The 27,970-nt window shown below is 39.7% G+C and overlaps 1 protein-coding gene across 5 annotated transcripts in view; it reads left to right on the forward strand.

The window, feature by feature from the left end:
• LOC139756436 (chitinase-3-like protein 2) overlaps positions 1–27,970 on the forward strand; it is a 213,358-nt gene that overhangs the window by 108,206 nt on the left and 77,182 nt on the right. For 2 of the 5 annotated variants that reach the window (XM_071675876.1, XM_071675877.1), the window contains 3 exons: positions 11,155–11,356; positions 17,849–17,973; positions 26,064–26,217. In XM_071675876.1, the coding sequence (XP_071531977.1) occupies positions 11,189–11,356; positions 17,849–17,973; positions 26,064–26,217 (447 nt within the window). In that variant the 5' untranslated portion in view covers positions 11,155–11,188. Of the gene's footprint in view, positions 1–2,215; positions 2,635–11,154; positions 11,357–17,848; positions 17,974–26,063; positions 26,218–27,970 lie in introns of those variants that run through there. The other 3 variants (XM_071675879.1, XM_071675878.1, XR_011714339.1) reach the window with 3 other exon arrangements.

Consider the following 27,970-nt stretch of genomic DNA (forward strand, 5'->3'; position numbering starts at 1 on the left):
AAAAGTTCAGCTCGAACACTAAGACGAGTTGAACAAGCTCTGTGCCAACTCTTTGAGTGGGACCTGAAACTGTCAGCCTTGCTCATTAATGACACTGGTCTGTAGGACACATTATGGTCGCCAGGCTGCTCCATTTGTCGGGGAAGTTATGAAAACGTCGCATTACTAATTATTTTACAAGTCATTCTCAGATGTGGGGATAAGATGCGGCTATACAACACCAGAAGCCAAGACGAATGGACTCCCAGACCAGTGACGGCATCTGCAAAATAAGTTCGCTGTCAGGAACTGAAACTTCAAAGACTGTGAAACTTCGTTTAATGAGAAGATACAGTTATTGTTGTGGTAATTCTTTCGTTCTGGTTCCTGTGACGTCAATGTAAATAGTATTTGTATATAGTTCTTTGTAAACTATGACTTCTTGATCATTCACTGGGTCTCCATGTCTTGGGAAGGAAAAGTGGTCGCCACCATAGAATTTGAGTGTGTGCTCGCCCTAGACACAAGGCACACCATGATCTCAGTCCAACCAGGAATGGTAGACACTGATCAATAACCTCACTTCATCAGGCTCCAATATTCTGTCATCATCTGCAACTAGTGTTGAAGGTAGTAGCATGCAGAGTGCATTATAATGCGTAAGGACTGGGGTGAAAATGTCACTTTTTGAAGCATTTTCATGATAAAAATGAGCACTACTGGGTAGGAGGCTTAACACAATCACTGGTTTAGAACAGATAAGGTTTAGTGCTCAGGGCGTCCGATAGTGTGAACCAAATCTGCAGTTTAAAATCGAAGTAGAAATGTCTTTCCTGCAGCTAACCAGGGTGGAGCAGTCATTGTAACCTGCTAGAACAATTGTAAATATTTTCTTTAAAGGTGACCGAGTCCATTGTGCTTGGGGCTTGGAAGGAAATCCCCGCCTTTGGTTTCCTCACTAGATTAGGGATATACATATCCACGGTTTATTATTCTGATAAGACTCAGTGGTTTCTTTTAAGTGGTGTAGAACTCGGGTCATCGACTTCTACCTAAGCTTTTTCTTCCCATCTTGTATTATTGAGCTTGGCCCGGTTTGTTCAGGCAGAGGGAATGCTTTTAAATAGCACACTACTTTATCCCACCACTTACAGCTTTTATTGTTACATCAGTTGATGGTTATAAGTAGGAGTTTCGTACTGGCTGCCATCATTTTGTAGATATCTTTGGCTACCTTAAGGGCACAGTTACAGTGCCCAAGTTGGAGCTTTCAACATCTTTGGAACAACAATAATTCACACTTCTATAAGTATGCGATGGAGTTGCTTTTCTCCATATAACAAGAGGAAGATGTGCATAGAACTGTAGAAGCATATTCAGTAACAGACCTTCTATATACAATTAATTCCTAAAGGGATTGCAAAGTACGACTGAAAGTTTCTAAGACAATTCTTACATGTGTCCATCCATTAACTGAACGTATTCTCATTTTCCTTTAATTAGCCTGACAGTATTAATGTTACTCGGTCTTAACAATGATAAAACCGATCAACTTCTGGTCCTTAGTCACTCATTGCTTGTACTTATAATACTCTTTAATAAATGAAAAAATGGACTTGAATGTGTTTCCCCTTCAAGAGTTTCAACCCCCTTCCCCTCCTCCTCCAAAAGATTCAATAGCAAGTTGTTACCAAAAGTTGAATCTGTTCATCCTACGTTTGTCCTATTTTGTGGTTTTTGTCATTTTTAATCCTAATAAAAGATAATGATAGCAGTGAAATGCATTAGTGTGATGACGGTAGTTAAATCAATTCTAACCTTGACGAAACCATTCAGTCCACACAGCTTCCTAGTTTGTGTGAGGATATGGATTAATGAACTTTATTAAGATATGGAAGGTAGAAATTCACGTAGAGCCATGACAACTGACACAGCTACGTTAGTTAAGGCTTAATAGAAAATACATTATAAGGTATTCCTGATTAGAGTCGGGGTATAAGTAAGATACAGTTAGAGTGGTGTCAGGCATGATTTATATGGTGCCATTTCCAGTTGATGAGTGTCATGAGGTAGTCATGGCCATGACAGTTGGGTGGCGTTGTTGATGAGGAGTGTCATGAGGCAGTCATGGCCATGACAGTTGGTTGGGTGGTTGATAAGGAGTGTCATCAGGTAGTCATGGCCATGACAGGTGGTTGGGGCGTTGTTGATGAGGAGTGTCATGAGACAGTCATGGCCATGACAGGTAGTGGGCGGCGTTGTTATGAGGAGTGTCATGAGGTAGTCATGGCCATGACAGGTGGTGGGGCGGCGTTGGCTTGACAACGGCGTTGTTTACGTGCCACCTCAGCTGATCCTCCCTCCTTCACTGTCGCTCACCTTCCCTCCCTTATCTTGGACAAGTCGTCTGACAAAGAATTAAATGGAGGACTCGTCATTGCTTGATAGTGAGGAGACCTCGTACTATAATCAGGCCAGCCATGGCCGTTATCAAGTCCACAGGAGATAAGAGAGGTCAAGTTATGATCAATTGGTTAGGGTGGTTGATGGCGTGGTGGCGTGGCCACTCGTGTGTCTCACTGGTCTCCCCTGCTGTCTGACCTGGCTCTACACTACGGATACAACCTCAACGAATTAACATATTAAAATAAAAAGGTATGTCATTATATCAGTGAGTTTCTGTGAAAATATATATATGTAATTAATACAGTAACCCATTTCTGCCATAGTAGGTAAATTTTAACATTACGTCTACCACAGAAATGTCGTATGTGGAAGTAGATAATTTGACTAAACTTTGAATAATTAGTATATAAGATAATGTTATAAGATAATGATAAGTATATAAGATAATGTTGATTATTTATTTGCTATTAAAATTTGATGGTAGTGGGGAGGGCTATGAAAAGTTAATGCGTGGGTAAGCAAGGTTGGTGATGTGTTGAGAAATCTATAGAACTTAACCACAGTCGACATCCCTAAGCTAACACATCAATTTTGATGTTTTTTTGAAGAATATATGATTTTGGTTTATTATTTACATTCATTTTTGTGCCTAGTTTGCAATCAGACATGCAAATGCATACCAGTGAATGAGCATTCTCTACCATGGTGGTGGAATGCAACACGCACCACACACAGTGGTATATTTCCACTATACCTATACACTATACACTATATACTATACCTTTACCACTATACCTATACACTATACACTATACCTATACCACTATACCTATTAGGCAAGTCGCTGCTTCTAGTGAAAATAAGGGGGTGGGGGATTACTTTCATAGTTTCTGTTGCTTTATGATGTTTCACTGACTTTCACATAGTTTAACCCACGATGTCATTTTTTTTGTGTGAATTTATAATTACTTGGTTTTTATGATTGCGTTAATGCCACTCTAATCCATTTCTGATAAGTGTCAAGAAACCATTGATGCTTTTCTTCCACTAAATGCAAGTTACTTTTTTGAATTGGCCTCAAGCTATCATGTTGGTTGATTGGGCATGTTTTTGGCTGGTACTCTATTTTTGACAGGCATTTTTAAAACTTCTTGCTTATCAGGTAAGCACAAGAATGAGTAATGTTTTGCTTTATTGTTGTCATAATTCTGACTATGGAATATAATGGACTTAATTTTAGAATGGTAGTAAACTATATGCAGAGTACAGTAAGACCTGCAGAAGTATGATTATTTTTACACAACGAAAATATCACTTGCTTGTTGGGAAGAATATGATCATCAGGGAAGAGATGAAGGTAAATATTGTGAAAATTGGTAAGACAAGCTTTGAAATCGACAAAACCTTTAGAATCTGTACGAGTGTAAATCATAAACCTTAATTTTGTTTAATGGTAAGATCCTGATGTACCCAACTGCATTCTTTGTTAGATATCTTTACAAATTAGTCTCAAATATTGTTTCATTTGCTAATAGAAAAAAGAAGTGGAGTGAAAATATAGGTGCCATACCACATTCTCTGGGGGAAAATTTCATATTTTGAGGATGTGCAGTTGATAATTTTGCCTTTGATAAATTCCTGTGATCTAGATATTGTACTTTCTTGCTTTAACCACGGTTTTATGTAAGATAACAGAAAAAGGAAGGCCGTGAAATGGAAGATTAAGAGTTTGAAAAACAGAAAATAGTTAATTCATACATCACAGTAATTTCTTCATTTGTTACATAGTACTGAATCTTTGAAAAAAGTACCAGTAATGGTATTTTTGTATCTTTTAACTATTATTGGTTTATTTTAACATTGTGAGTCTGGATTGTATAACCTTAGGAATTGCCTGTTCACAGTTTCCTCTCTGTACTGTACAAGGAGGGAATTCTAAACTCATGGCAGCCCTATCCCTTAAGCTTTCTTTATCCTTATGAAACTTTTTGAACTTTTGGTATACTGTCTGCATTTGTCATTTTATCCTATAGTTTATTCCAGTCATCCACTACAGACTTGTGCTCCAATTTTAAAAAGTACTTCTTCACATCGTTTCTATAGAAATTTGAAAGATATGATCAAGTCACCCCTTTGTCTTCTCTCTTCCTAGGTGAGCAAATATATGACATATACCTTAACCCTATAGGTTTGACTGTAACTGTCTCAGTTCAGGCACTATCTTTGTAGCACCTCTGTACTTTCTCTGTTAGATCTTTGTGATTCTTTATGTCCAACAAAGAAACGTGACAAGTGTATTGTACTTTTAGTGTGATATACATTGTGAATAATTTGCTGAACATTTCCTTTATTTATACGCTTCAACAATATTCTAATGATTGCAAGAAGACAGCTTGTCACCTTAACACTTGTCCTGCAGTGGAGCTATGGCAACAGTAGATACGCTTAGTCCTCACTCAGTTTCATATAGCTTTTTTCTTGCTAGGTACTGTAATATTTGTATGAAGCCCTTCTTCCACTGTTTCCCATCCTCACCATTTTCCATAAACTGAGGTAGAATTTCAGTAATCATGTCATCAACTTTGGAGTTCATCCAAGTTCTCTTGAAAGTTGATACAATCCTCATCATCCCTTACTTGGTACCATCCACATATTCAGGTATGAGTCCACTCCTTCTGCCAAGTCTTTGACATATATGAAGAACTCTGATGGTCCCAAAACTGAGCCCTGTAGCAAACCATTGGTAATTCAAACCCTTTTTGAAAAGACTTATTCATCCTCTTTCCACCTCCACTGACTATAATTTTCTATCCATCAAAAGAGTCCCTCCTTACTCCTTCCTGAAGCTTCAATCCAGCTTCTTTCCCAGGCACTTATCTCTATCTTCACATGCCTCCTATGTTGTAGTGTTGAATTCTTTCAGGCTCAGCAACAGTCAACCAAACCAACTCTGTTTTCTGAATTAAATCTCAGTCTCTCATAAATTAGTCAAACTATTCTGCAATAGATCAGTTGTATTTGTACTGAAAATATGAAAATTGTTTGCAAAACATACATGCATTTATGGATGCAGTACTTGCAACTTTACCAGTTGTTTGGTGTTGATTTGCATATGATTTTAGACTGTACTTTTTGTAGTCCATCTTAATACATTATTAGACCTTACCTAATGCTTCCTAGTTACAATTGAAAATATACCCTCTTGGACCTGTACTTGGACCACCTTCAGTACCAGTGGAACCCTTTAGGTATGTCAAGATATCATGCCCATTATAGATGGTGGAAATGCCTCAAATGCAGAAATATTTTCCGGAGAAGGATATGTGGGATTGAGCTTTCCACCTTGTTCTGGAACTGAAAGGCCAGAAAGGTATGGGAATGGAGCTCCCCCTCCATAAACTCCAGTGCTAAGGGTTATAGGAACCATAGCTTTTCCCTCCTTCCCCATTCAAGAAATATCAAGCTCTGGGAAAATTAGTTGCCAGAGTCCTTCTGTTCTGCAATTACAAAGTAGGGAAGGAGCATAATGTAGATTAGAGGTGTCTTTTGGCTCATGGATGTAGAGTTTCCTGTGTTAGCCACAGACCATTTCTGTTGAATACATTTAGGTAATATAGGATAAGAATAACAGTTCCAATGTATCAAGAGTCAGCAGTTTGTCAGAGTAGGACATTATCATACAAGCTGGTTTGATATTTTGACAGCATAGCAGTGAAGTTTCACCATTCCTTTACAACACTCTTATGGATTGGGTAATAAGAAGAAGGATAGAATATGTGCATTATGGCATCAAGTGGTTGAATCGTACAATATTTAAGGATTTGATACGTGCCAAAGATATCTGACCCCCAATCTACATGGACCTTAACATGGTAGTGGGGTTTAAGAGCAGTGATGGCTTGAGCTATGGCAGTGGGGATTTTCCTTTCCCTGTTAGGTTTAACCATGCTGCAAAGGTCAAGCTTCAGCTCTCAGACGAATACATGTTGGTTGTTTTCTTTCCTGTAGTTTTTGTTCTTCCCTTCATGTTCTGTCAAAATTTTAATTAGTCATTTGTTTGAGTTAAAATGAATTTATAAGATAGAATATTCTAAACTGTATTGAGTGCTGAATAGCCTTAGATGCTCCAGTGCTTTGCCTATAAGCCTGAATTTTATGATCCAATCCAATCAAAGATATCTGCATAGCTAGTCACAGTTTTAAAGCAATAAGAAAACTAATTGAAGAATTTTCTGAGGGATGTGTAAGGTTTGCCTGGTAATGATGCAACAAAGACAGTGACAGTAAAAAAAAGGAATAATGTAATGCAGAAAAATGTGATTAAGAGGAATAATAGAAGATGATTGTTAAACATGTAAGTAGCATAGTAAATGTGGATAGTGATCTGAAGCAAATGCTAGGCATGCACCTGAGAAAAGCATGCTCTGGGTTTAAGAGATTGAATGACAAGTAGAATAGCATAGGACTGACTGTACTGTTGTAGCTACAGTTACTCAGTGACCTGTTTCTTTTAGTGAAACATGCCTGTGATACTTGAAGAGAGTTAACAAATATTAAGACTGTGAGGGGTTTGAAAGTGAGTAGGAAAAAATTATGAAGATGGTTTTATCATGTAAATGAGGTGGTCATGAAACAAAGAGGGTGATTAGAATCCATGATTGTGAGAATTAGGCTGCACAGCTTGACATACTATGGTCATATGCCACGAATGGAAGAAAACAGATAACCAAGTTGGCAGCCAGATGAAAGAAGACTTGTGGAAAGGCCTCAAGATGCCATGTAGAGAACAGTGTTAAGACACAGAAGAGAAAGATTTCAATGCAATGGTGATTGAAGAATAGGAATAAAACTGAAATTGATAGAAAAGCTTCGTTTCTGCCAAGCATACTACCGAAGTTCTGTAAAGGATTCTGTAGTATGATGGCCACCACAGACATACAAGTATATTTATATTTGAATGGAGAAAAACTGGAGGAAGTGAAGTGTTTTAGATATCTGGGAGTGGATCTGTCAGCGGATGGAACCATGGAAGCGGAAGTGGATCATAGGGTGGGGGAGGGGGCGAAAATTTTGGGAGCCTTGAAAAATGTGTGGAAGTCGAGAACATTATCTCGGAAAGCAAAAATGGGTATGTTTGAGGGAATAGTGGTTCCAACAATGCTGTATGGTTGCGAGGCGTGGGCTATGGATAGAGATGTGCGCAGGAGGATGGATGTGCTGGAAATGAGATGTTTGAGGACAATGTGTGGTGTGAGGTGGTTTGATCGAGTAAGTAACGTAAGGGTAAGAGAGATGTGTGGAAATAAAAAGAGCGTGGTTGAGAGAGCAGAAGAGGGTGTTTTGAAATGGTTTGGGCACATGGAGAGAATGAGTGAGGAGAGATTGACCAAGAGGATATATGTGTCGGAGGTGGAGGGAACGAGGAGAAGAGGGAGACCAAATTGGAGGTGGAAAGATGGAGTGAAAAAGATTTTGTGTGATCGGGGCCTGAACATGCAGGAGGGTGAAAGGAGGGCAAGAAATAGAGTGAATTGGAGTCATGTGGTATACAGGGGTTGACGTGCTGTCAGTGGATTGAAGCAAGGCATGTGAAGCGTCTGGGGTAAACCATGGAAAGCTGTGTAGGTATGTATATTTGCGTGTGTGGACGTGTGTATGTACATGTGTATGGGGGGGGGGGTTGGGCCATTTCTTTCGTCTGTTTCCTTGCGCTACCTCGCAAACGCGGGAGACAGCGACAAAGTATAAAAAAAAAAAAAAAAAAAAAAATATATGATATATTATCCCTGGGGATAGGGGAGCAAGAATACTTCCCACGTATTCCCTGCGTGTCGTAGAAGGCGACTAAAAGGGGAGGGAGCGGGGGGCTGGAAATCCTCCCCTCTCGTTTTTTTTTTTCTAATTTTCCAAAAGAAGGAACAGAGAATTGGGCCAGGTGAGGGTAGTCCCTCAAAGGCCCAGTCATCTGTTCTTAACGCTACCTCACTAATGCGGGAAATGGCGAATAGTTTGAAAGATATATGATATATATATATATATGGCCCAACCCACCCACATACACATGTATATGCATACTTGCCCACACACACACACATATACATATACCTATGTATTTATTTATATTTTATTTATTATATTTTGTCGCTGTCTCTCGCGTTAGCAAGGTAGCACAAGGAAACAGACGAAAGAACAGCCCAACCCACCCATATACACATGTATATACATACACGTCCACACACGCACATATAAATACCAATACATTTCAACGTATACATATGTATACATACACAGACATAAACATATACACACATGTACATAATTCATACTTGCTGCCTTTATTCATTCCCTTCGTACCCTGCACGTGCATGAGGTAGGGCTAGGAAAAGACAACAAAGGCCACATTTGTTCACACATAGTCTCTAGCTGTCATGTATAATGCACCAAAACCACAGCTCCCTTTCCATATCCAGGCCCCACAAAACTTTCCATGGTTTACCCCAGACACTTGACATGTCCTGGTTCAATCCATTGACAGCATGTCAACCCCTGGTATACCACATCATTCCAGTTCACGCTATTCCTTGCACGCTTTTCACCTTCCTGTATGTTCAGGCCCCGATCTCTCAAAATCTTTTTCACTCCATCCTTCCACCTCCAATTTGGTCTCCCACTTCTCCTCGTTCCCTCCACCTCTGACACATATACCCTCATTGTCAAGCTTTCCTCACTCATCATCTCCATGTGACCAAACCATTTCAATACATCCTCTTCTGTTCTCTCAACCACACTCTTTTTATTACCACACATCTCTCTTACCCTATTATTACTTACTCGATCAAACCACCTCACACCACATATTGTCCTCAAACATCTCATTTCCAACACGTCCCCCCTCCTCCGCACAACTCTACCTATGGCCCATGCTTTATAACCATAAAACATTGTTCCTTCAAACATACCCATTTTTGCTCTCCGAGATAACATTCTCGCCTTCCACACATTCTTCAATGCTCCCAGAACCTTTGCCCCCTCCCCCACCCTGTGACTCACTTCCACTTCGAAGAATGGGTATGTTTGAAGGAATAGCAGTTCCAACAGTGTTGTATGGTTGTGAGGCGTGGGCTATAGATATGGTTGTGCGAAGGAGGATGGGTGTGTTGGAAATGAGATGTTTGAGGACAATATGTGGTGTGAGGTGGTTTGATCGAGTAAGCAATGAAAGGATAAGAGAGATGTGTGGTAATAAAAAGAGTGTGGTTGAGAGAACAGGAGAGGGTGTGTACTAAAATGGTTTGGTCACATGGAGAGAATGAGTGAGGAAAGATTGACAAAGAAGATATATGTGTCAGAGGTGGAGGGAACGAGGAGAATTGGAAGACCAAATTGGAGGTGGAAGGATGGGGGGAAAAAGATTTTGAGCAATCAGGGCCTGAACATACAGGAGGATGAAAGGCGTGCAAGGAATAGAGTGAATTGGAACGATGTTGTATACTGGGGTTGACTTGCTCTCAGTGGATTGAACCAGGGCATGTGAAGCATCTGGGGTAAATCATGGAAAGTTTATTTGGGCCTAGATGTGGAAAGAGAGCTGTGGTTTTGGTGCACTACACATGACAGCTAGAGACTGAGTGTGAAAAAATGTGGCCTTTGTTGTCTTTTCCTAGCACTACCACGTGCACACGTGGGAGGGAGGGGGGTTCATGCGTGGTGGGATGGCTACAGGAATGGATGAAGGCAGCAAGTATGAATATGTACATATGTTTATATGTATATGTCTGTGTATGTATATGCATATATGTATATATGTATGTATACATTGAAATGTATAGGTATGTATATGTGCGTGTGTTGGCATATATGTATATACATGTGTATGTGGGTGGGTTGCCATTCTTTCGTTTGTTCCTTGTGCTACCTCGCTAACGCGGGAGACAGCAACAAAATAGAATAGATAAATAAATGAATAAAATATATATTGGCTTGATTGGTCTGAGTTTTGATATTACTGATATTGTTTGATTTGTGGAAAGCAGTGTATTTGGTCAAGCTGTCACGATAAGACATGCTGAGGGGCTTCAAAAGATTATTTCAGAGAATTACTAAGACCGTCAAATTTAGAATTGGTGAAAATGCTTCCTTAGTTGCTTCTAGTATATTAGTGTTTGTATAGTTTATTAGGAATCCTTTTTATGGCTTTGTTCTTGATCTGTATCTATTTTTGAGTGACATTTGATGTATGTAAGGTTGATATGATGTCATTTAAAACTTTATGAAAAATAAAGGCTTCTCACGTGTACATTTCGGATTCTAACAGTGTACAAGTGATGTCTCCAAATCAGCTATTTTGAATTATATCTCCTCTTGGTCATTGACTTATAAAATAATAGGGTATTTGTAATTTTTCTCTAAAGTCATCCTGTTAACAATTTCTGCCGAGAATGCTATTTGGTTACCAGTTACATAACCAAAGTGTTTGCTTTCAATTTTACCAGCAAATAACATACTATCAGTCATCACCTTAGTGTTTTCTTGACCGTTGAAGAAATGTATGAGCAAGCCTCTGACAAGAGAAAGTGAACAAAATGATGGATGGTGATGTCTTATGACAATATCTTCTTTCCTTGTTGTGAATTAATTTTGTTGTCGTGAATGGTACATCCACTGCATAGATTACTTTGAATTGCAATTCTGTGTCCATTTTATAATGTTTGATTGATTTAATGTGCTTAGGTTTCATATGTTTTGAAGCGTTTATATGTCTCTTTACAGTGAACAGATTTTGGATCTGAAGTACATTTAAGAAATGCATCAAGTTTGTTACTATGCTATCCCACGGCAAGAATCTGGGGATCCCTCTGTTAGAGACCTGTCAGTAGATGATATTGACCCATTCCTCTGTACACATATTGTAGTTGCCTTTGCAGCAATTGTAAAGAATGAAATAATACCTCAGGATGAAAAAGATACTCAGGTAAGATATTAAAAGTTAAAGTGCACTAAACATTTTTTTTCTTTTGGTTAGATGTGATAGTTTTTATCTCTTACTAGAGATAGGGACAAGCCGATGGAGAACAAGAAATTTAATGAAAAAGTATGACCATATGGATCGTACTTTTACCACAATTACTTTTTAAATGTATGTAATTGTATATTTGTTTACTATTTCTAGCTAACAGGAATCAGCCAGTAGCAAGAAATTGATAGAGCCCTGCTGCTTTTGGGAATTATAATCCAAATTCCTACAGTAACCTTTGGGTAATCCCATCTTTTCCTAAGGGGAGGATCACTTTGCAGGAACTACTGCTTATTTTCATTTCTTCTCATGGGACAAAGCCTGTTTCATGAGTCAAACCTAGATCTAGCTAACACAGGCAAAGCACCATTTCCCAATCTGTTTTCCCCTTAGTAACATCTTCAAGTTTAAGTCTTTATTTTGTTTGCTTATTCTCTGTACTTAAAAACTTTTATCAGTGATTCCATGTTGCATTAGGGGGAACAAATGATATGGTCATTCCCTCCAGTTAATGTCTTCTGTGTTGTGCATAGTGGAATACTCATTATGCAACTGAATTCTTTACAATCTTTTCACCCATTGAGTTATGTTTAGGGTCTAATTTTTTTCTGCTCTACAGTATTTTTATTTTCTTTGAATCTTGGGTGTTGTCATCAGATGCAGTTACAGTAATATCTGTTGTCAACTTCACTCCTAACACAACAAAGTGGACTCCTTCCTTTAGTACTTGCTTTTGAATTTCTTGTTTTCAGTTCAGGAAAGTTGAACATCATCTGTCCAGTACGTCTCTTAATGTCTTACTTCTCTGTGAGATCCACCTGTTTAAAGATGTTCTAACTAACCCCTTTCTCTTGCCGAACTATAATCTCCCTTCTGATTACATTTCAAAGGTCATGTCTATACTTGTTTTAGCACCAGCAAACTTGCGGCACACCTTGAGGACTTTGAATATCCAAACGTAATTATTATCTGGCCCAAGGTCTGCCACCCAACTATCCCAGTTTTTCTTTATTTTTCCTACTGCTGTCTTAACTTTACAAATTATATAACTTTTTTACAACCATATAAACCTCTGTCATGAGGGCATGGCTTCCTTTCACATGCTGACCAAGATCCTCTATCCAGAGATCTTTAACATTCACCACTGGGAATGATTGGACTCCTCTCATATGGATTGTGGAGGATTGAAACCCTCATGTTCTCTATTCTTAATAATCTAGAGCAAATTAACACCCACATCACCCATATTCCTGACTTCTATGATGACTCTCATACTTTGGATATATTCTTCACTTCTAATCCTTTGAGCTGTAGCTACACAATCTTGCCCCCAGTTGTTTCATCTGACCATGCTTTCATAAGTGTATCTATTTTAGCAGTGCCTTCTTCTCCAGCAGCACCCTCTAAGCATAAATATTGGCACCTCAATAAAGCTGACTGGAAGAGGTTATGAAAATTCTTTTTTCTCTTTCCTTGAGTAGATTACCTTCTCTCGTGTGGTGAAGCAACTTTCTCTGCCACACATATAACAGAGGTTATTGGTGAGGGAATGAAAGATATCTCCTGTGTTCAACTGATCATGTTCTGAGGTTGTGCAGGCCGGGGATCAGGCATGTCAGGCTCGGAAAAACTCTTCTTCCTCTGACTCCCATTCGGCATTTTCACTACCCATAATCATTACAAATATGTTATCCATGATGCCAAGCGCTCCATTATCTAAAGGAAGTGTGATGACATCTCTTCATCCATTGATAGATTTTTCTGGTCCTTTGCAAAATGCTTTGCAAACAACTTCTGTCACTCTACCTTTCCTTCACTTTTTCATTCAGATGATGCTATAGCTCTGTCTCCAGATGAAAAAACAACTCTCTTTGGATCTCACTTCTTTGGATGACCCTAACATTCCTTCACCCCCCTGAATATTTTCTAACTAATCATATAACCTTGAATGTAATCTCTTTTCTCTTTTTGAATTGTTTGAAAAAGGCTCTCTCTCTCTCTCTCTCTCTCTCTCTCTCTCTCTCTCTCTCTCTCTCTCTCTCTCTCTCTCTCTCTCTCTCTCTCTCTCTCTCTCTTTCTCAACACAAACAAGGCTTATGGGCTTAATGGCATTCATCCCTGTGCACTGAAAGAGTGTGCCCTCTAACTTGCACCTGAGTTTGCATGTTTGTTCCATTTCTCTTCAAAAACGAGAACTTTTCCTTCTTCTTAGAAGCATGCATTGGCACATTGTATTCCAGAGAAAGATGACCGTTCTTACTCTAACTATTGTCTTGTTGCTTTGATATCCACTATTTCCCGTTTCTTTGAATTGATTCTCAATTCCCATAGCCTCAGACATGTTGAATATCAGTCTCTACTTTGATTGCCAGTATGACTTCTGCAAGGCAGGATCCACTGGTGATATCCTTTCCTATTTTACTAATGCCTGTTCACCATCTCTGAAAGATTTTGGGGAACCCTATGTAATTACCCATGATATATCCAAAGCTTTTGATGGGTTTCTCACCACATCTCATCTCAAAGCTCCCATCTTTAGGCTTCCCTCTATAGGCAAACATGAAAGCTTGCCAGCAAGCTTGTAAGCAAAAACATATCTGAAGTGCTAGCCAATGAAAGTTGAAAGGAGGGGATAAACAAACCATTGAAGATGATATAACTCAATGTACAAAGCACATACCTTAAGGTGAGTGTAAACGATTTATAGGTTGTAGTTTGTAGGCAGCCACCAACTAGGGAGATATATTACTGGTGCTGCCCGCCTGGGTATTGGGAGGGTCATTGTTGGCTGCATAGTGAGCCAGCACTTCATTGGTTGTCAAGTTGCATTCCTTTGACCCATGTAGCTGTCTTGTTTCTGTCTCATCCACATGTGGACTGCTGACATTCTGTCTACACACATACAACTTATCCTTGTCACACATAACACTTGACAAAAACTTAACTTGCACAAGGCATTCTTCCTTACTCAAGATTTTTCTGCAGTGAGTGCTGTGCACTAGCCCTGTCGTTTTGCAAATTGTTAAGAGCAATAGACAGAAGTAGTAGATAGGAACATTAGACAGGAGCATTAGGTAGAAACATTAGGCAGAAGTAATGGGTAGGACCATTTAGCTTGGAGCATTAGGTAAAACAGTTAGGTTAGGTAGACACATTAGGTAATAGTAGTTGGTGGGAACATTAGGTAGGAGCCTCTGATAACACTGCTCTAGGATTGCCCTCTGCCGTTGGCCTGCTAAGAGTGAGGCACAAAAGGCTAAGAAGCAGCACTGGAATTCACCTTTTATGAGACTCTTTTGTTGTGGCCACCCCCTCAAGGGATTTCCCAAAGGGAACAGGTCAGAGATACAGATAGATACATATAGTGTATATGGTTATTTTCAGAGGTAAAGTAGTTATTGATGAAAAGGAGAAAAAGTGCAAGAGACAGGGGCAGAGCCTTGAGGGACACCAATGTTGATGGAGAAAGGGGGAAAGAAGCAAAGTAACAGAGGGAGTGGCTCTGCTATTATTGTTTATTTCATTGTGTTTATTGTTAGTTTCTCAAAGGATATTATTTCTGCTTGTCACAGTGTTATCATGTTTGGATGGGTATTGATTTTCTTAGAATTTTGAAGATTTATTGTACAACCTCACTTCGTTTTTGTTTTTCTGTCTTTGAGCTTCTCGATTTAGCTAAGTGTGAGAATAGACATTGTGTATTCTGTTGACAGTTTTGATACTTGTCATAATTGAAGCAAATTTCTATATCCTTAAGCTCTCTTGGGTGTAGAAATTTATAAAGGTTTCTTTAAAAATAATGTTATATGGTTGTGAGGCGTGGGCTATAGATAGGGTTGTGCAGAGGAGAGTGGATGTGTTGGAAATGAGATGTTTGAGGACAATATGTGATGTGAGGTGATTTGATTAAGTAATGAAAGGGTAAGAGAGATGTGTGGTAATAAAAAGAGTGTGGTTGAGAGAGCAGAAGATGGTGTATTGAAATGGTTTGGTCACATGGAGAGAATGAGTAAGGAAAGATTGACAAAGAGGATATATGTGTTAAAGGTGGAGGGAACGAGAAGTGGAATACCAAATTGGAGGTGGAAGGATGGAGTGAAAAAGATTTTGAGCGATCGGGGCCTAAACATGCACGAGGGTGAAATGCGTGCAAGGAATAGAGTGAATTGGAACGATGTGGTATACCGGGGTCGACGTGCTGTCACTGATTGAACCAGGGCATTTGAAGCGTCTGGGGTAAACCATGGAAGGTTTTGTGGGGCCTGGATGTGGAAAGGGAGCTGTGGTTTCGTTGCATTATACATGACAGCTAGAGACTGTGTGAATGAATGTGGCTTTTGTTGTCCTTTCCTAGTGCTACCTCACATGTGTGTGGGGGAAGGGGGTGTCATTTCATATAAGATGGAAGAACTGAGTAATGGACATAGAAACTGAGTTATGGAGCATGTCTGTGAGTGGATGTCTCTCCGGAGAAATCTGCAAAAATTTGCAAAGGTCACTGAAAAAACAGAGGATTATATGACTATATTGTGAAAAAGCTACATAGCACAGTACATATAGTAAATAAACAAGACATATTTTACTAGAATTATCAAATATATGGTATGATTTTGAATGTAGGCAGGTTGCAAGACTTTGAAGAAATGAATGAGAGAGAAAAAGCATTTCCGTGGTAGTGATGCAGGTAGGTAGTAGTTGGTAGGCAGCCAACAACCAGGGAGGTATTTTACCAGTACTACCCACTTGGGTAGGATTAGTGACATCTGCTTAGTGAGCCAGCACTTCAGTGGTTAAGTTGCACTGCACTGACCCAGGAAGCTGTCTGTTCTTTCTGCTTCACCATCACATGACTTACCAGCATTCTGTCCCCAAATGTTCAATCTCCCCTTGTCATACATAATACTTGACAACACTTAACTCACACAGCTCATTCTTCATAACTAAATTTTCCTGTGGTGAGCACTATGTGGTAGTCCTCCTTTTTGGCAAAATGGTAGAAGCAGTAGATAGAAGGAGTAGGTAGAAACATTTAGGCAGGAGCATTAGGTAGAATTAGTTGGAAGGAGCATTAGATAGTAGTTAGTAGGAATATTAGGTAGGAGCCTCTGCAAACATTGCATGAGAGTTGCCCCCTGCTATTAACCTGTTAAGGGTGAGGCACTAAAGACTAAGAGGCAGCACTGGAGTTAACTAGTTAAGGAAACTTTATTGCCATAGCCACTCCTTTGAGGAAGTTCCAATTGGAACAGGCATCAGGGATACAGATAGATAGATGATGCACGCTTGAAGGTGAGATGAGTTATATATACCAAAATCAAACTGTTTGAAGGTAGCACTTGGTAGGCAGCCACTGACTAGGGAGGTATATCACCAATACTACCTGCCTGGGTATTGGGAAGGTTAATGACATCTGCATAGTATGGCGGCACTGCAGTAGTTGTCAAGTTGCACTCCTCTGACCCGGGTAGCTGTCTTTTCTTTCTGCCTCAATCACATGTGGACTGCTGGCATTGTCCACATAAGTATAATGTTCCCTAGTCACACATAATACTTGACAACACTCAACTCACACAACTCATTCTTCATAACTGTAGATTTTCCTGTGGTGAACACCATGCACTACCCCTGCTTTTTGGCAAAATGGTAGGAGCAATAAATAAAATTAGTAGGTAGGTACATTAGGCAGGAGTATTGGGTAGAAACATTAGTTACAAGTAGTAGGTAGGAACATCAGGTGGAAATAGTATGTTGGAACTTTATGTAGAAGTAGTCTGTTGGAACATTATGTATAAGTCTCTAGAAACGTTGCATTAGGGTTGCCCTCTATCAGTGGCCAGTTAAGGGTGAGGTACTAAAGGCTAAGAAGCAGCACTTAAGTTCACCAGTTATGGAGATTCTGTTGTGGTCACCCATTAAGAAAGTTCCTGAAGGAAATGGGCATCAGAAATATAGATAGATAGATCAGAAGATAGATAGACATCAAAAGGGTTTGCAGAGTGCAGGCAGCTAGGTTAAATTTCAGAAATACTTGTTGAATTAGGAAAAAAGAATTAGGAATAATACTGTTTATGATGATGTATAGGGAGGAGTCAGTCAGTAAGATAAAGGGTATTGAGTTAAAGTATTTGAAAAAAGTGGGCCTCATAAAAGGGGACTTCGAGTTGATAGGTTCAAGATTGAAAATAGAGTGAATCTAGAGATGATAGAGAGAAAACTAAGAGAGGGTAGTATATAAAGTTCAGTGTAAGGATAGGGAAAGATATGAGATAAAGGTAATGACAGAGAATAGGTATGTGGAGACTGGAGGAACATCCATATTGTCAAGATTATGGTGTTTGGAGGAGAGTCTTCTTGAGTATCTTTGCATATTGCATAAAAAGGCATGTGAGATGTACATTGTAAAGCTTTAAAAAGGTTAACCTGGATATACATTGTGTTTTCTGTTTCTAGGTATATAAAGAGGTAATTGCTTTGAAGAAAAAGAACCCCAAGCTAAAGGTCCTCTTGTCCCTTGGAGGATCATCACCAAACCCAGGTTACTCAGATCTCGTTAGGGATCCTGTTGCTATATCTCTGTAAGTTTAATGATTCTGTATTGTAACCCAGTTTTTAGTGATTACTGCTGTATTTAGCAAAACTCTTACGAAAATATATTTACCTTACCTTATCATTCCTTCCTGACTCAAGTTTCCTCTTCTGAGCTTGTGCCCCACAGTGCTTTGAAAGCTAACCACTGGGTGAGACCACAGAAAATAAGTGCTGAACAGTTGAGGAATAGGTGTTCAGTATCATTAGAGTGAAAGTTGTATCCCGGATGTAAGACATCTTGTAGTATGTTGAATTTGTATTTGTAACATAGGAGTGATGTCCAGAACACAGATGAGAATATGTTACTTTGACGTGTCTTAGGAGTATTGTGTCAGATTGATGTGTGCTCACTGGTGTGAAATTCAAGATTACATTGGGAGGGGTAAGAAATTGATGCTTGTTGCATCTGTGCAATGTCAATGTCTTTTTCTGTATTGTATGTGATATGGAAGGGGGTTTTGCAGTAGTGTGAGGTGAAGATAAGCATTTTATTTCTGCTTAGGGGTTTGTGGTTTGGTTAGAAGGGATCCTGTGGTGTGGTAAAGGATTGGGTGATGAACGTACTGAGGTAGGATTTTATTGGAAATATCTTTTTTCATACTTCTTTGCAGTTTCATACATTAGCAAGGTAGCTGTCATGTGTAATACACCAAATCCACAGCCCACTATCTGCAAATGGGCCCCACAGACCTTTCCCCTGGCTGCTTCATATGCCTTGGTTCTGTCCACTGACAGTGCATCACTTCTGTGTACCACATCACTCCAATTTACTCCCTCCCATGCATTCCTTTCACTCTACTTTATGTTTAGGCCCTAAGCACTCAAAATCTTTTTCACTTCAACTTGACTGGTTGGTAAGGTTATTTAATGTATGTATGACTCATGGTGAGGTGCCTGAGGATTGGCGGAATGCGTGCATAGTGCCATTGTACAAAGGCAAAGGGGATAAGGGTGAGTGCTCAAATTACAGAGGTATAAGTTTGTTGAGTATTCCTGGGAAATTATGTGGGAGGGTATTGATTGAGAGGGTGAAGGCATGTACAGAGCATCAGATTGGGGAAGAGCAGTGTGGTTTCAGAAGTGGTAGAGGATGTGTGGATCAGGTGTTTGCTTTGAAGAATGTATGTGAGAAATACTTAGAAAAGCAAATGGATTTGTATGTAGCATTTATGGATCTGGAGAAGGCATATGATAGAGTTGATAGAGATGCTCTGTGGAAGGTATTAAGAATATATGGTGTGGGAGGCAAGTTGTTAGAAGCAGTGAAAAGTTTTTATCGAGGATGTAAGGCATGTGTACGTGTAGGAAGAGAGGAAAGTGATTGGTTCTCAGTGAATGTAGGTTTGCGGCAGGGGTGTGTGATGTCTCCATGGTTGTTTAATTTGTTTATGGATGGGGTAACTTGTTAGGGAGGTGAATGCAAGAGTTTTGGAAAGAGGGGCAAGTATGAAGTCTGTTGGGGATGAGAGAGCTTGGGAAGTGAGTCAGTTGTTGTTCGCTGATGATACAGCGCTGGTGGCTGATTCATGTGAGAAACTGCAGAAGCTGGTGACTGAGTTTGGTAAAGTGTGTGAAAGAAGAAAGTTAAGAGTAAATGTGAATAAGAGCAAGGTTATTAGGTACAGTAGGGTTGAGGGTCAAGTCAATTGGGAGGTGAGTTTGAATGGAGAAAAACTGGAGGAAGTGAAGTGTTTTAGATATCTGGGAGTGGATCTGGCAGCGGATGGAACCATGGAAGCGGAAGTGGATCATAGGGTAGGGGAGGGGGCGAAAATTCTGGGATCCTTGAAGAATGTGTGGAAGTCAAGAACATTATCTCGGAAAGCAAAAATGGGTATGTTTGAAGGAATAGTGGTTCCAACAATGTTGTATGGATGCGAGGCGTGGGCTATGGATAGAGTTGTGCGCAGGAGGATGGATGTGCTGGAAATGAGATGTTTGAGGACAATGTGTGGTGTGAGGTGGTTTGATCAAGTAAGTAACGTAAGGGTAAGAGAGATGTGTGGAAATAAAAAGAGCGTGGTTGAGAGAGCAGAAGAGGGTGTTTTGAAATGGTTTGGGCACATGGAGAGAATGAGTGAGGAAAGATTGACCAAGAGGATATATGTGTCGGAGGTGGAGGGAACGAGGAGAAGAGGGAAACCAAATTGGAGGTGGAAAGATGGAGTGAAAAAGATTTTGTGTTATCGGGGCCTGAACATGCAGGAGGGTGAAAGGAGGGCAAGGAATAGAGTGAATTGGAGCGATGTGGCATACCGGGGTTGACGTGCTGTCAGTGGATTGAATCAAGGCATGTGAAGTGTCTGGGGTAAACCATGGAAAGCTGTGTAGGTATGTATATTTGCGTGTGTGGACGTATGTATGTACATGTGTATGGGGGTGGGTTAGGCCATTTCTTTCGTCTGTTTCCTTGCGCTACCTCGCAAACGTGGGAGACAAAAAAAAAAAAAAAAAAAAAAAAAAAAAAAAAAAACTTCCATCTCCAATTTGGTCTCTTCCTTCTCCTTGTCCCCTCCATTTCTGACACATACATCCTCTTTGTCAACCTTTCCCAACTCGTTCCCTCCAAACGTCCAAACCATTTCAGCGGACTCACTTCAGCCCTCTCAACCTCACACTGGACCGAACCAGGGCATGTGAAGCATCTGGGGTAAACAATGGAAAGGTCTGTGGGGCCTAGTTGTGGATTGGGAGTTGTGGTTTCTGTATATTACACGTGATAGCTAAAGAATGGATGTGCGTAGGTGTGGCCTTTCTTTGTCTGTTCACTACCTTGCCAATGGAGGAAACTGCAATCAAGTATGAAAAATACAGTACAAATAAATGTTATGACAGCAGATGGCTGGTACATGTGTTTCTTTACCTTTCATCAGTTACCAAAGCTCTCCTACACCCCAGGATTACATAAAAGGGAAAACTCAGGTGCAACTGTCATGTAATTTCTAACACAAAGGCAAGTTCAGTGGGAACACTTCTTATACAGGATACAGGCCTCCCTCCTTGTAATGCAATCCTGCAAAAACCCTTCTCTCACTTATTTTTTCACATTTGTAGAGTTATTCGTAACTTTCCTTACAAACTGACACTTATCATAAGTGTTTGTCTAATAACTTAGATCATATAACAATCTGTAGATTATCTATGGGGTCACCATGTATGTACATTGACCTTACATTTATAAATATATGGATACTGAGGTGTACCGAAGTATTACAGACTCTTTGCTAGTGTTGAAAGAGACCTTTATTAGCAACTAATGGTATGATAAGTTAGGTGGATAGATGTCAGAATGCAAAAGAGCTTAGGGAATTACTGTGGAGTATATTTAAGTAGCACATCAGCCACAGTCGTCTAGCATATAAGAGCAAGGAATGATTATATCAAGAGTGAAAAGGAGGACATTAGTAAACCTGTATAGAATATTATAGAGAAGGAAGGAGAAAATCCAAAACTTCTTGAATTTGTCTGGAGTTATTTATTGGTTAGATAACTGTTCATCAGTCCGAGTTATTCCAAGGAAAAAGATGTAGAGGACAAAAAGAAAGTATACTGGAAACCAAGTGATATATTAAGAATTGTATTCACAGAAGGTAAAAAGTGTATTCAAAGTGGAAGACACTAGCCCCAGCACCAACTAGATGGGATGGGAAAAGGACTTGGAAGTTACTTCTGAGTCATTGAAATAACTGGAAACAGCATGAATAGACCATCCAAGGGTCTTGAGCTGCATAGGGCACATGGTCGTAATAAGATTTCTCAATATGTATGAAAGGAGTGTGCAGAAATTCTAGGTAGGTTACATGAATTATCTATCTTTCTATATCTCTGATGCTTGTTCCCCCCTGAATACATGAAGTATTGTTCAGAAAATTTTGAAAAAGGGTATAGTGCCAAGTGAGTGAAAGAAAGCAAATGTCATATGTATGTTAAAGAAGATGAAGGAATTGTCCTAAACTACAGATGTTATGAGTAAGATACAGGAAAAGGTAATCAGAAAGTAAATTAATGGTTTGCAAAGGAGAGAGAGCCTGAGTGAGAGACAATATGCATTCAGGAAAGGTTATGTTCAAAAAACCTCATAGACTTATGAAAGAGTGAGCTCTGTGTTAGAGACATGAGAGCTTGATGGGTGGATTGTGTATTCCTGGATGGTCAGAAGGCATGTGACATATTTATCCCATAGGATATTGGGAAGGAAGCTGGATTTTTGGGAAGGTATCGGTGGAAGACTCCTTTGATGGATAGAAAACTCTCTTGGTGGAAGTGAACAGAGGATGCATGTCAGAGGACTCATCTCAAAATGGGTTGGGTTCACTTGTAATGTGCAGTAGGGCTCGGTCTTGAGAACTTTGTTCTTTATGAGTTAGGTAAATGACTTGCCAGAGGGAGTGGACTTATGAATGAATATGTTTACAGATGATGCTAAGGTCATGAGAGAACTAGATATTGACAAGATGAGAGAACTAGAGATTGACAAGGGTTGCATCACTTTACAAAGGGACTTAGGAAATTTCAAAGTTGGTGAAATCCAGCCCATGTAAATGCAAGGTGACAAGGATAGGACAGAGCAATAAAAGTCTCAGTATGAGTATTAACTAGCAGGGAGAAAGATCATGTTACGAGAGTTGTTAAGGTGGCAGAATGTTGAAATTGAATTTGAGCTGTTCATTTTCTGTGTTGGAGGCTCCAGTCATCGACGAAAGTCCACATCAAGACTGGGCCATTACTGAAATATAGCGAAGTTAATGAAAAGGGAGAAAGAAGAGACAAGGGAAAGTAGTTACAAATTTTGGAGGAAGTGAAAAATCTCCTTATGAAATGTGCCAGGTCATAGTTGTTGGAAAAGACAAGAGAGAGCAGGTTTATTAGACTTAAGCTACAGTATGCTTATCAAGTTTGGTCATTAAACTTTAAGCACATAGAAGCTCCTGAGGAGATAGTACCAGAAGTAAGAAAGCTGAGTTACATTGAAAGGTTAAGGACCATAGATTTATCTACCATGAAAAGAAAAGAGCATGGGTAGACATGATACACCCTGCAAGTTGCTGTACTAGTTTGCTTATGTTGACACCAAACACTTATTTGAAAGATGCAAAATAAACCAACCAGAAAACATAAGAAAGTAATAGATAGAGTTGTGCGCAGGAGGGTGGATGTGCTGGAAATGAGATGTTTGAGGACAATGTGTGGTGTGAGGTGGTTTGATCGAGTAAGTAATGTAAGGGTAAGAGAGATGTGTGGAAATAAAAAGAGCGTGGTTGAGAGAGCAGAAGAGGGTGTTTTGAAATGGTTTGGGCACATGGAGAGAATGAGTGAGGAAAGATTGACCAAGAGGATATATGTGTCGGAGGTGGAGGGAACAAGGAGAAGTGGGAGACCAAATTGGAGGTGGAAAGATGGAGTGAAAAAGATTTTGTGTGATCGGGGCCTGAACATGCAGGAGGGTGAAAGGAGGGCAAGGAATAGAGTGAATTGGATCAATGTGGTATACCGGGGTTGACGTGCTGTCAGTGGATTGAATCAGGGCATGTGAAGCGTCTGGGGTAAACCATGGAAAGTTGTGTGGGGCTTGGATGTGGAAAGGGAGCTGTGGTTTCGGGCATTATTGCATGACAGCTAGAGACTGAGTGTGAACGAATGGGGCCTTTGTTGTCTTTTCCTAGTGCTACCTCGCACACATGAGGGGGGGAGGGGGATGGTATTCCATGTGTGGCGAGGTGGCGATGGGAATGAATAAAGGCAGACAGTGTGAATTGTGTGCATGGGTATATATGTATGTGTCTGTGTGTGTATATATATATGTGTATATTGAGATGTATAGGTATGTATATTTTGCGTGTGTAGACGTGTATGTATATACATTGTGTATGGGGGTGGGTTGGGCCATTTCTTTCGTCTGTTTCCTTGCGCTACCTCGCAAACGTGGGAGACAGCGACAAAGCAAAATATAAATAAATATATTTAGAAAAGATGTAAAGAAGCACTTTTATATTACAGGTACACCTCCGATTTTCCAGCATTCTTGGTTCCAAAGCCTTGCCGGATTAACCATTTTACCAGACCAACCATGGTCATGTAATAATACTACATCATCACACCTCTAACCCACTAATTATACACCTCCCATGTGTCTAAAGTATACCATGTATTGCTAGAAGTTTAAATTAAACAAATATTAAATGTAAATTAAATAAATGAAATACATTATACACCTGCTCAGGACTGAGGTGCGTGTCAACTCTGAGTTTCACAAATTCATCCACATACTCGGCAGCTCTGTGGTTTGCAGACCGCTTTTCTCGGCACACTGTATTCATGGAAATTCCATGACGCTTCTTGAATCTTTGAAGCCATCCTTCATCATAGTTGCAGTCATGTTGTAATTGAAGCTCTTTATGTAACAATTTAGTGTGGTTCATTATCATGCTACCTGACAAGTCCACTCCATCACTCCAGCGCTGTCGAAACCATTCCATCATCACTTGATCTTGCTTAGTACTCTTACCATCTTCATAGTTTTTCTAATCGTCATTTGCTTCTTGGAATCACTGTCTGTATAGAATTTCAATATTTTCTCCTTTTGCTTCTTTATGTCATAAGCAGTTGACGAACCAATACCATAGATGCCATGCAGCTTATGCACCGAAACACCATGGTACATTTTTTCAACAGTTCTACTTTATCTTAGATCGATATGGACTGGTGTTTATGTTTGACACCACAGCTGACACTCATATGTCTTAGAAGCCATAGCTAGGTTAAGCAAAATAAGGTAAGAATCTCACAGAATTGCGGTATCACCACCAGCAAGTGCATTGTAAAGAATGTAAATAAGCGCACCCCTACACACAACGCCATCTGTGGACACCCAGTAAATTGCCAGATGGCTGTGGCAATTTCAAGTTCCCTCATGTAATTTTGTCCGGACTAAAGGAGGTACCAAAGCATCAGTTGCTGGAAATTCGGTGGTGTGCCTTTATCGGAGTCATAGATTAACAGAATAAGCTGTGATGAAATTGTGAATGCTGAAAATATACAAAAGTGTAAATAATTTTATGATTAAGAGATGGGACCTAATGAGTGTAGAACACCCCCTTGTACTGTAAAACTAAGTTATTACAGGACAAAGGGTAGGGAGTAGGGCTGCCATGTACAGTAAGCATCCAAGGAAATCATGTTGGGACTTTCAGTGAGTCTTATAACTGGAAAAGCTGGTTAACTTTTTTCACAGTAGTATATTAAAAGAATTAGAATAATAGAATAAAATCAGTTGATCATGCAATACTTTTTCGTATGTATATACTCATGTTAAACAGTGTTGAAGTTCTTCGTACGGTCTTTCAAAATAGGTGTAGTTGAAGTAGAGCCTCCACAAGAGTTCCTACCTTTGTCAAACTCATTGCATAGTCTACCGACCTACCCATTAACTTTTACTCTGAATTTCATAATTTCATTTCTTTTCTGAATACCCATCACATGCTTCTTTTTCCTGCTTCATGATGAACATGTTCATGCACACCTGTTGTAGCTGATGTTTTGAAGGGATGATTAACTTTTTCTGTTAAAATTCGGTGGCAGTGAGAACACCCAGTGAGAAACACAATGTTAGACTCCAGAATTTTTATCTAAAGCAAATGTAAAAGCTTGTAGAGGAGCATCTTTAGTGGCATACTCACAAAAGACTGTGTAAGTTCTGTTTAGGGTTTCAGAAGTCAAATAACCACACAAAGTTTTTGCAAATCATCAGTTTTTATCTGATTTGGGTCAATTCAGACAGATACCACAATGCACTAGGAATAACTGGATACTTAGAAGCAAGATTATTGAACTTTTTAACTTAAGTGAATTCTGGCAACATTTTGGAGCTTTGTTCACTTTTTTTTATCAATACTAACTGTGTCTTCTGTCTTTTGTGATACATGAAATACCCCCATTCTTTGCTAGATAGATTTTTTCCTTGTATGTTATGAAACTTAGATGGGAGTATTAAGCTGTTGCTGCATAGGCTTGCCTATTTAAGTCTCTGATATGAATATTTAAAGTTAAATATTTTTATTATTTCCTGCCAAATCTACAGATTTTCATCTAAGGCTCGAGAGTTTCTTCTTAGTTATGGCTTTGATGGACTGGACCTAGACTGGGAATTTCCTGCTTGGCCAGTGCTTAGAAGTGATTACCGTGAGAGGAGATGGTTCACACAACTTGTTCGCCAGCTTGATTATGACTTCAAGGTTTGTTGACTATGATGACAACTAAAAGCTATGAAGATGACATACCATTGTAAATTTTTTTCAGTAATTTTCAGTTGTTGAGACACTTAATTAGCATTTTGTGCCATTGTAATGGCAAGTGAAGAATGAATTGCTGTTTGTTACCCAAGAGTCAAAAAATCTCTCATATCAGCAGAGTAAGAGTCTGTTATGAATAGAGGATGAAAATCTGGTAACAGAGAGCAGTAATGTACAGGTTAACTGTACAAATGTGGGTGATGAATAATACGGTTACCACAGAATGTTATGGGGTGCCATAACTCATATAGTTTCTGCGTTTTTATATCTTAACTTATTAACATCGTCGTGGTTTAGGAGCATTGTTCACAAGAGTAATTCAAGACCATCTTCTGCCTGATCCTCATAGTCTAGCTAACAGCCACTTAATATCTTTGGAGAAAACTTACAGGAATGTGTTGTCGTTTTCATGGCTAGAGGATGACTGACTGTCAGGAGACATTATCACGCACTTCCAACTCTTCATCTAAGCCTGGCAGGTGGTCTTGAAAGGGGTGAAAATGTTATTGTCTATATTATACCTAGAGAAATCTCTTTGTTCTTGTAAATTTATGTTTTGAAGAGTTAAGAGGTGAAACACAGGGAATGCTAGGAGGACTTATCCGAACTGGCTTTTTATGGAATTGTGGAGAGGGAGATGTGGTTCCGATGCATTACACAACAGCTAGAGAGTGAGTGTGAATGAATGTGGCCTTTTTGTCTTTTCTTAGTGCTACCTTGCTGAAGGGTACTTCTCACATACATTCTTCAAAGCAAACACCTGATCCATACGTCCTCTACCACTTCTGAAACCACACTGCTCTTCCCCCATCTGATGCTCTGTACATGCCTTTACCCTCTCAGTCAATACCCTCTCATATAATTTCCCAGGAATACTCAACAAACTTATACCTCTGTAATTTGAACACTCACCTTTATCCCCTTTGCCTTTGTACAGTGGCACTATGCATGCATTCTGCCAGTCCTCAGGCACTTCACCATGATCCATACATACATTGAATATCCTTACCAACCAATCAACTACACAGTCACCCCCTTTTTTTAATAAATTCCACTGCAATACCATTCAAACCCACCACCTTGCTGGCTTTCATCTTCTGCAAAGCTTTCACTACCTCTTCTCTGTTTACCAAGCCATTCTCCCTGACCCTCTCACTTTGCACACCACCCTGACTAAAACACCCTATATCTGCCACTCTGTCATGTATATTTGTAGCATTACACGTGACATATGGAAACTGAGTGTGAACGAGTGTGGCCTTTTTTTTCCCTGGCGCTGCCTCACTGAAGCGGGGGGTAGCAGTGTTGCTTCCTGTGGGGTAGGGTGGAGACCCATCTTATCAGCAAACCCCTAGATGTGGATGAACAGCTGGGTTGACTATGGACCAACTGCCATAACCAGGATTCAAAACTAAGCACTTGACCTTGGGTGGCCCATGACTGCATCACAGTCAGGAATGCTAACTGCCACACCATGGGAGTCCACTATGAATGAAGGTTAATGGAGATGGCAGTAGAGAAGCTGAAGTTGAAAGCTGTATCTTGCAAGGGAGAAAGTTTGGAGCTGCACTGAAATATCTGATACTTAAACTGAATATGTGGAGGGTGTGTAAGATGCTGCTTTAGGGAGTACTTGTTCCAGCTCTGATGTATAGATATGAAACCCATGATTTATAGTATGTAAGTAAATATGAAC

This window comes from Panulirus ornatus, chromosome 21 (genome assembly GCF_036320965.1).
Source record: "Panulirus ornatus isolate Po-2019 chromosome 21, ASM3632096v1, whole genome shotgun sequence".
Lineage (NCBI taxonomy): Eukaryota > Metazoa > Arthropoda > Malacostraca > Decapoda > Palinuridae > Panulirus > Panulirus ornatus.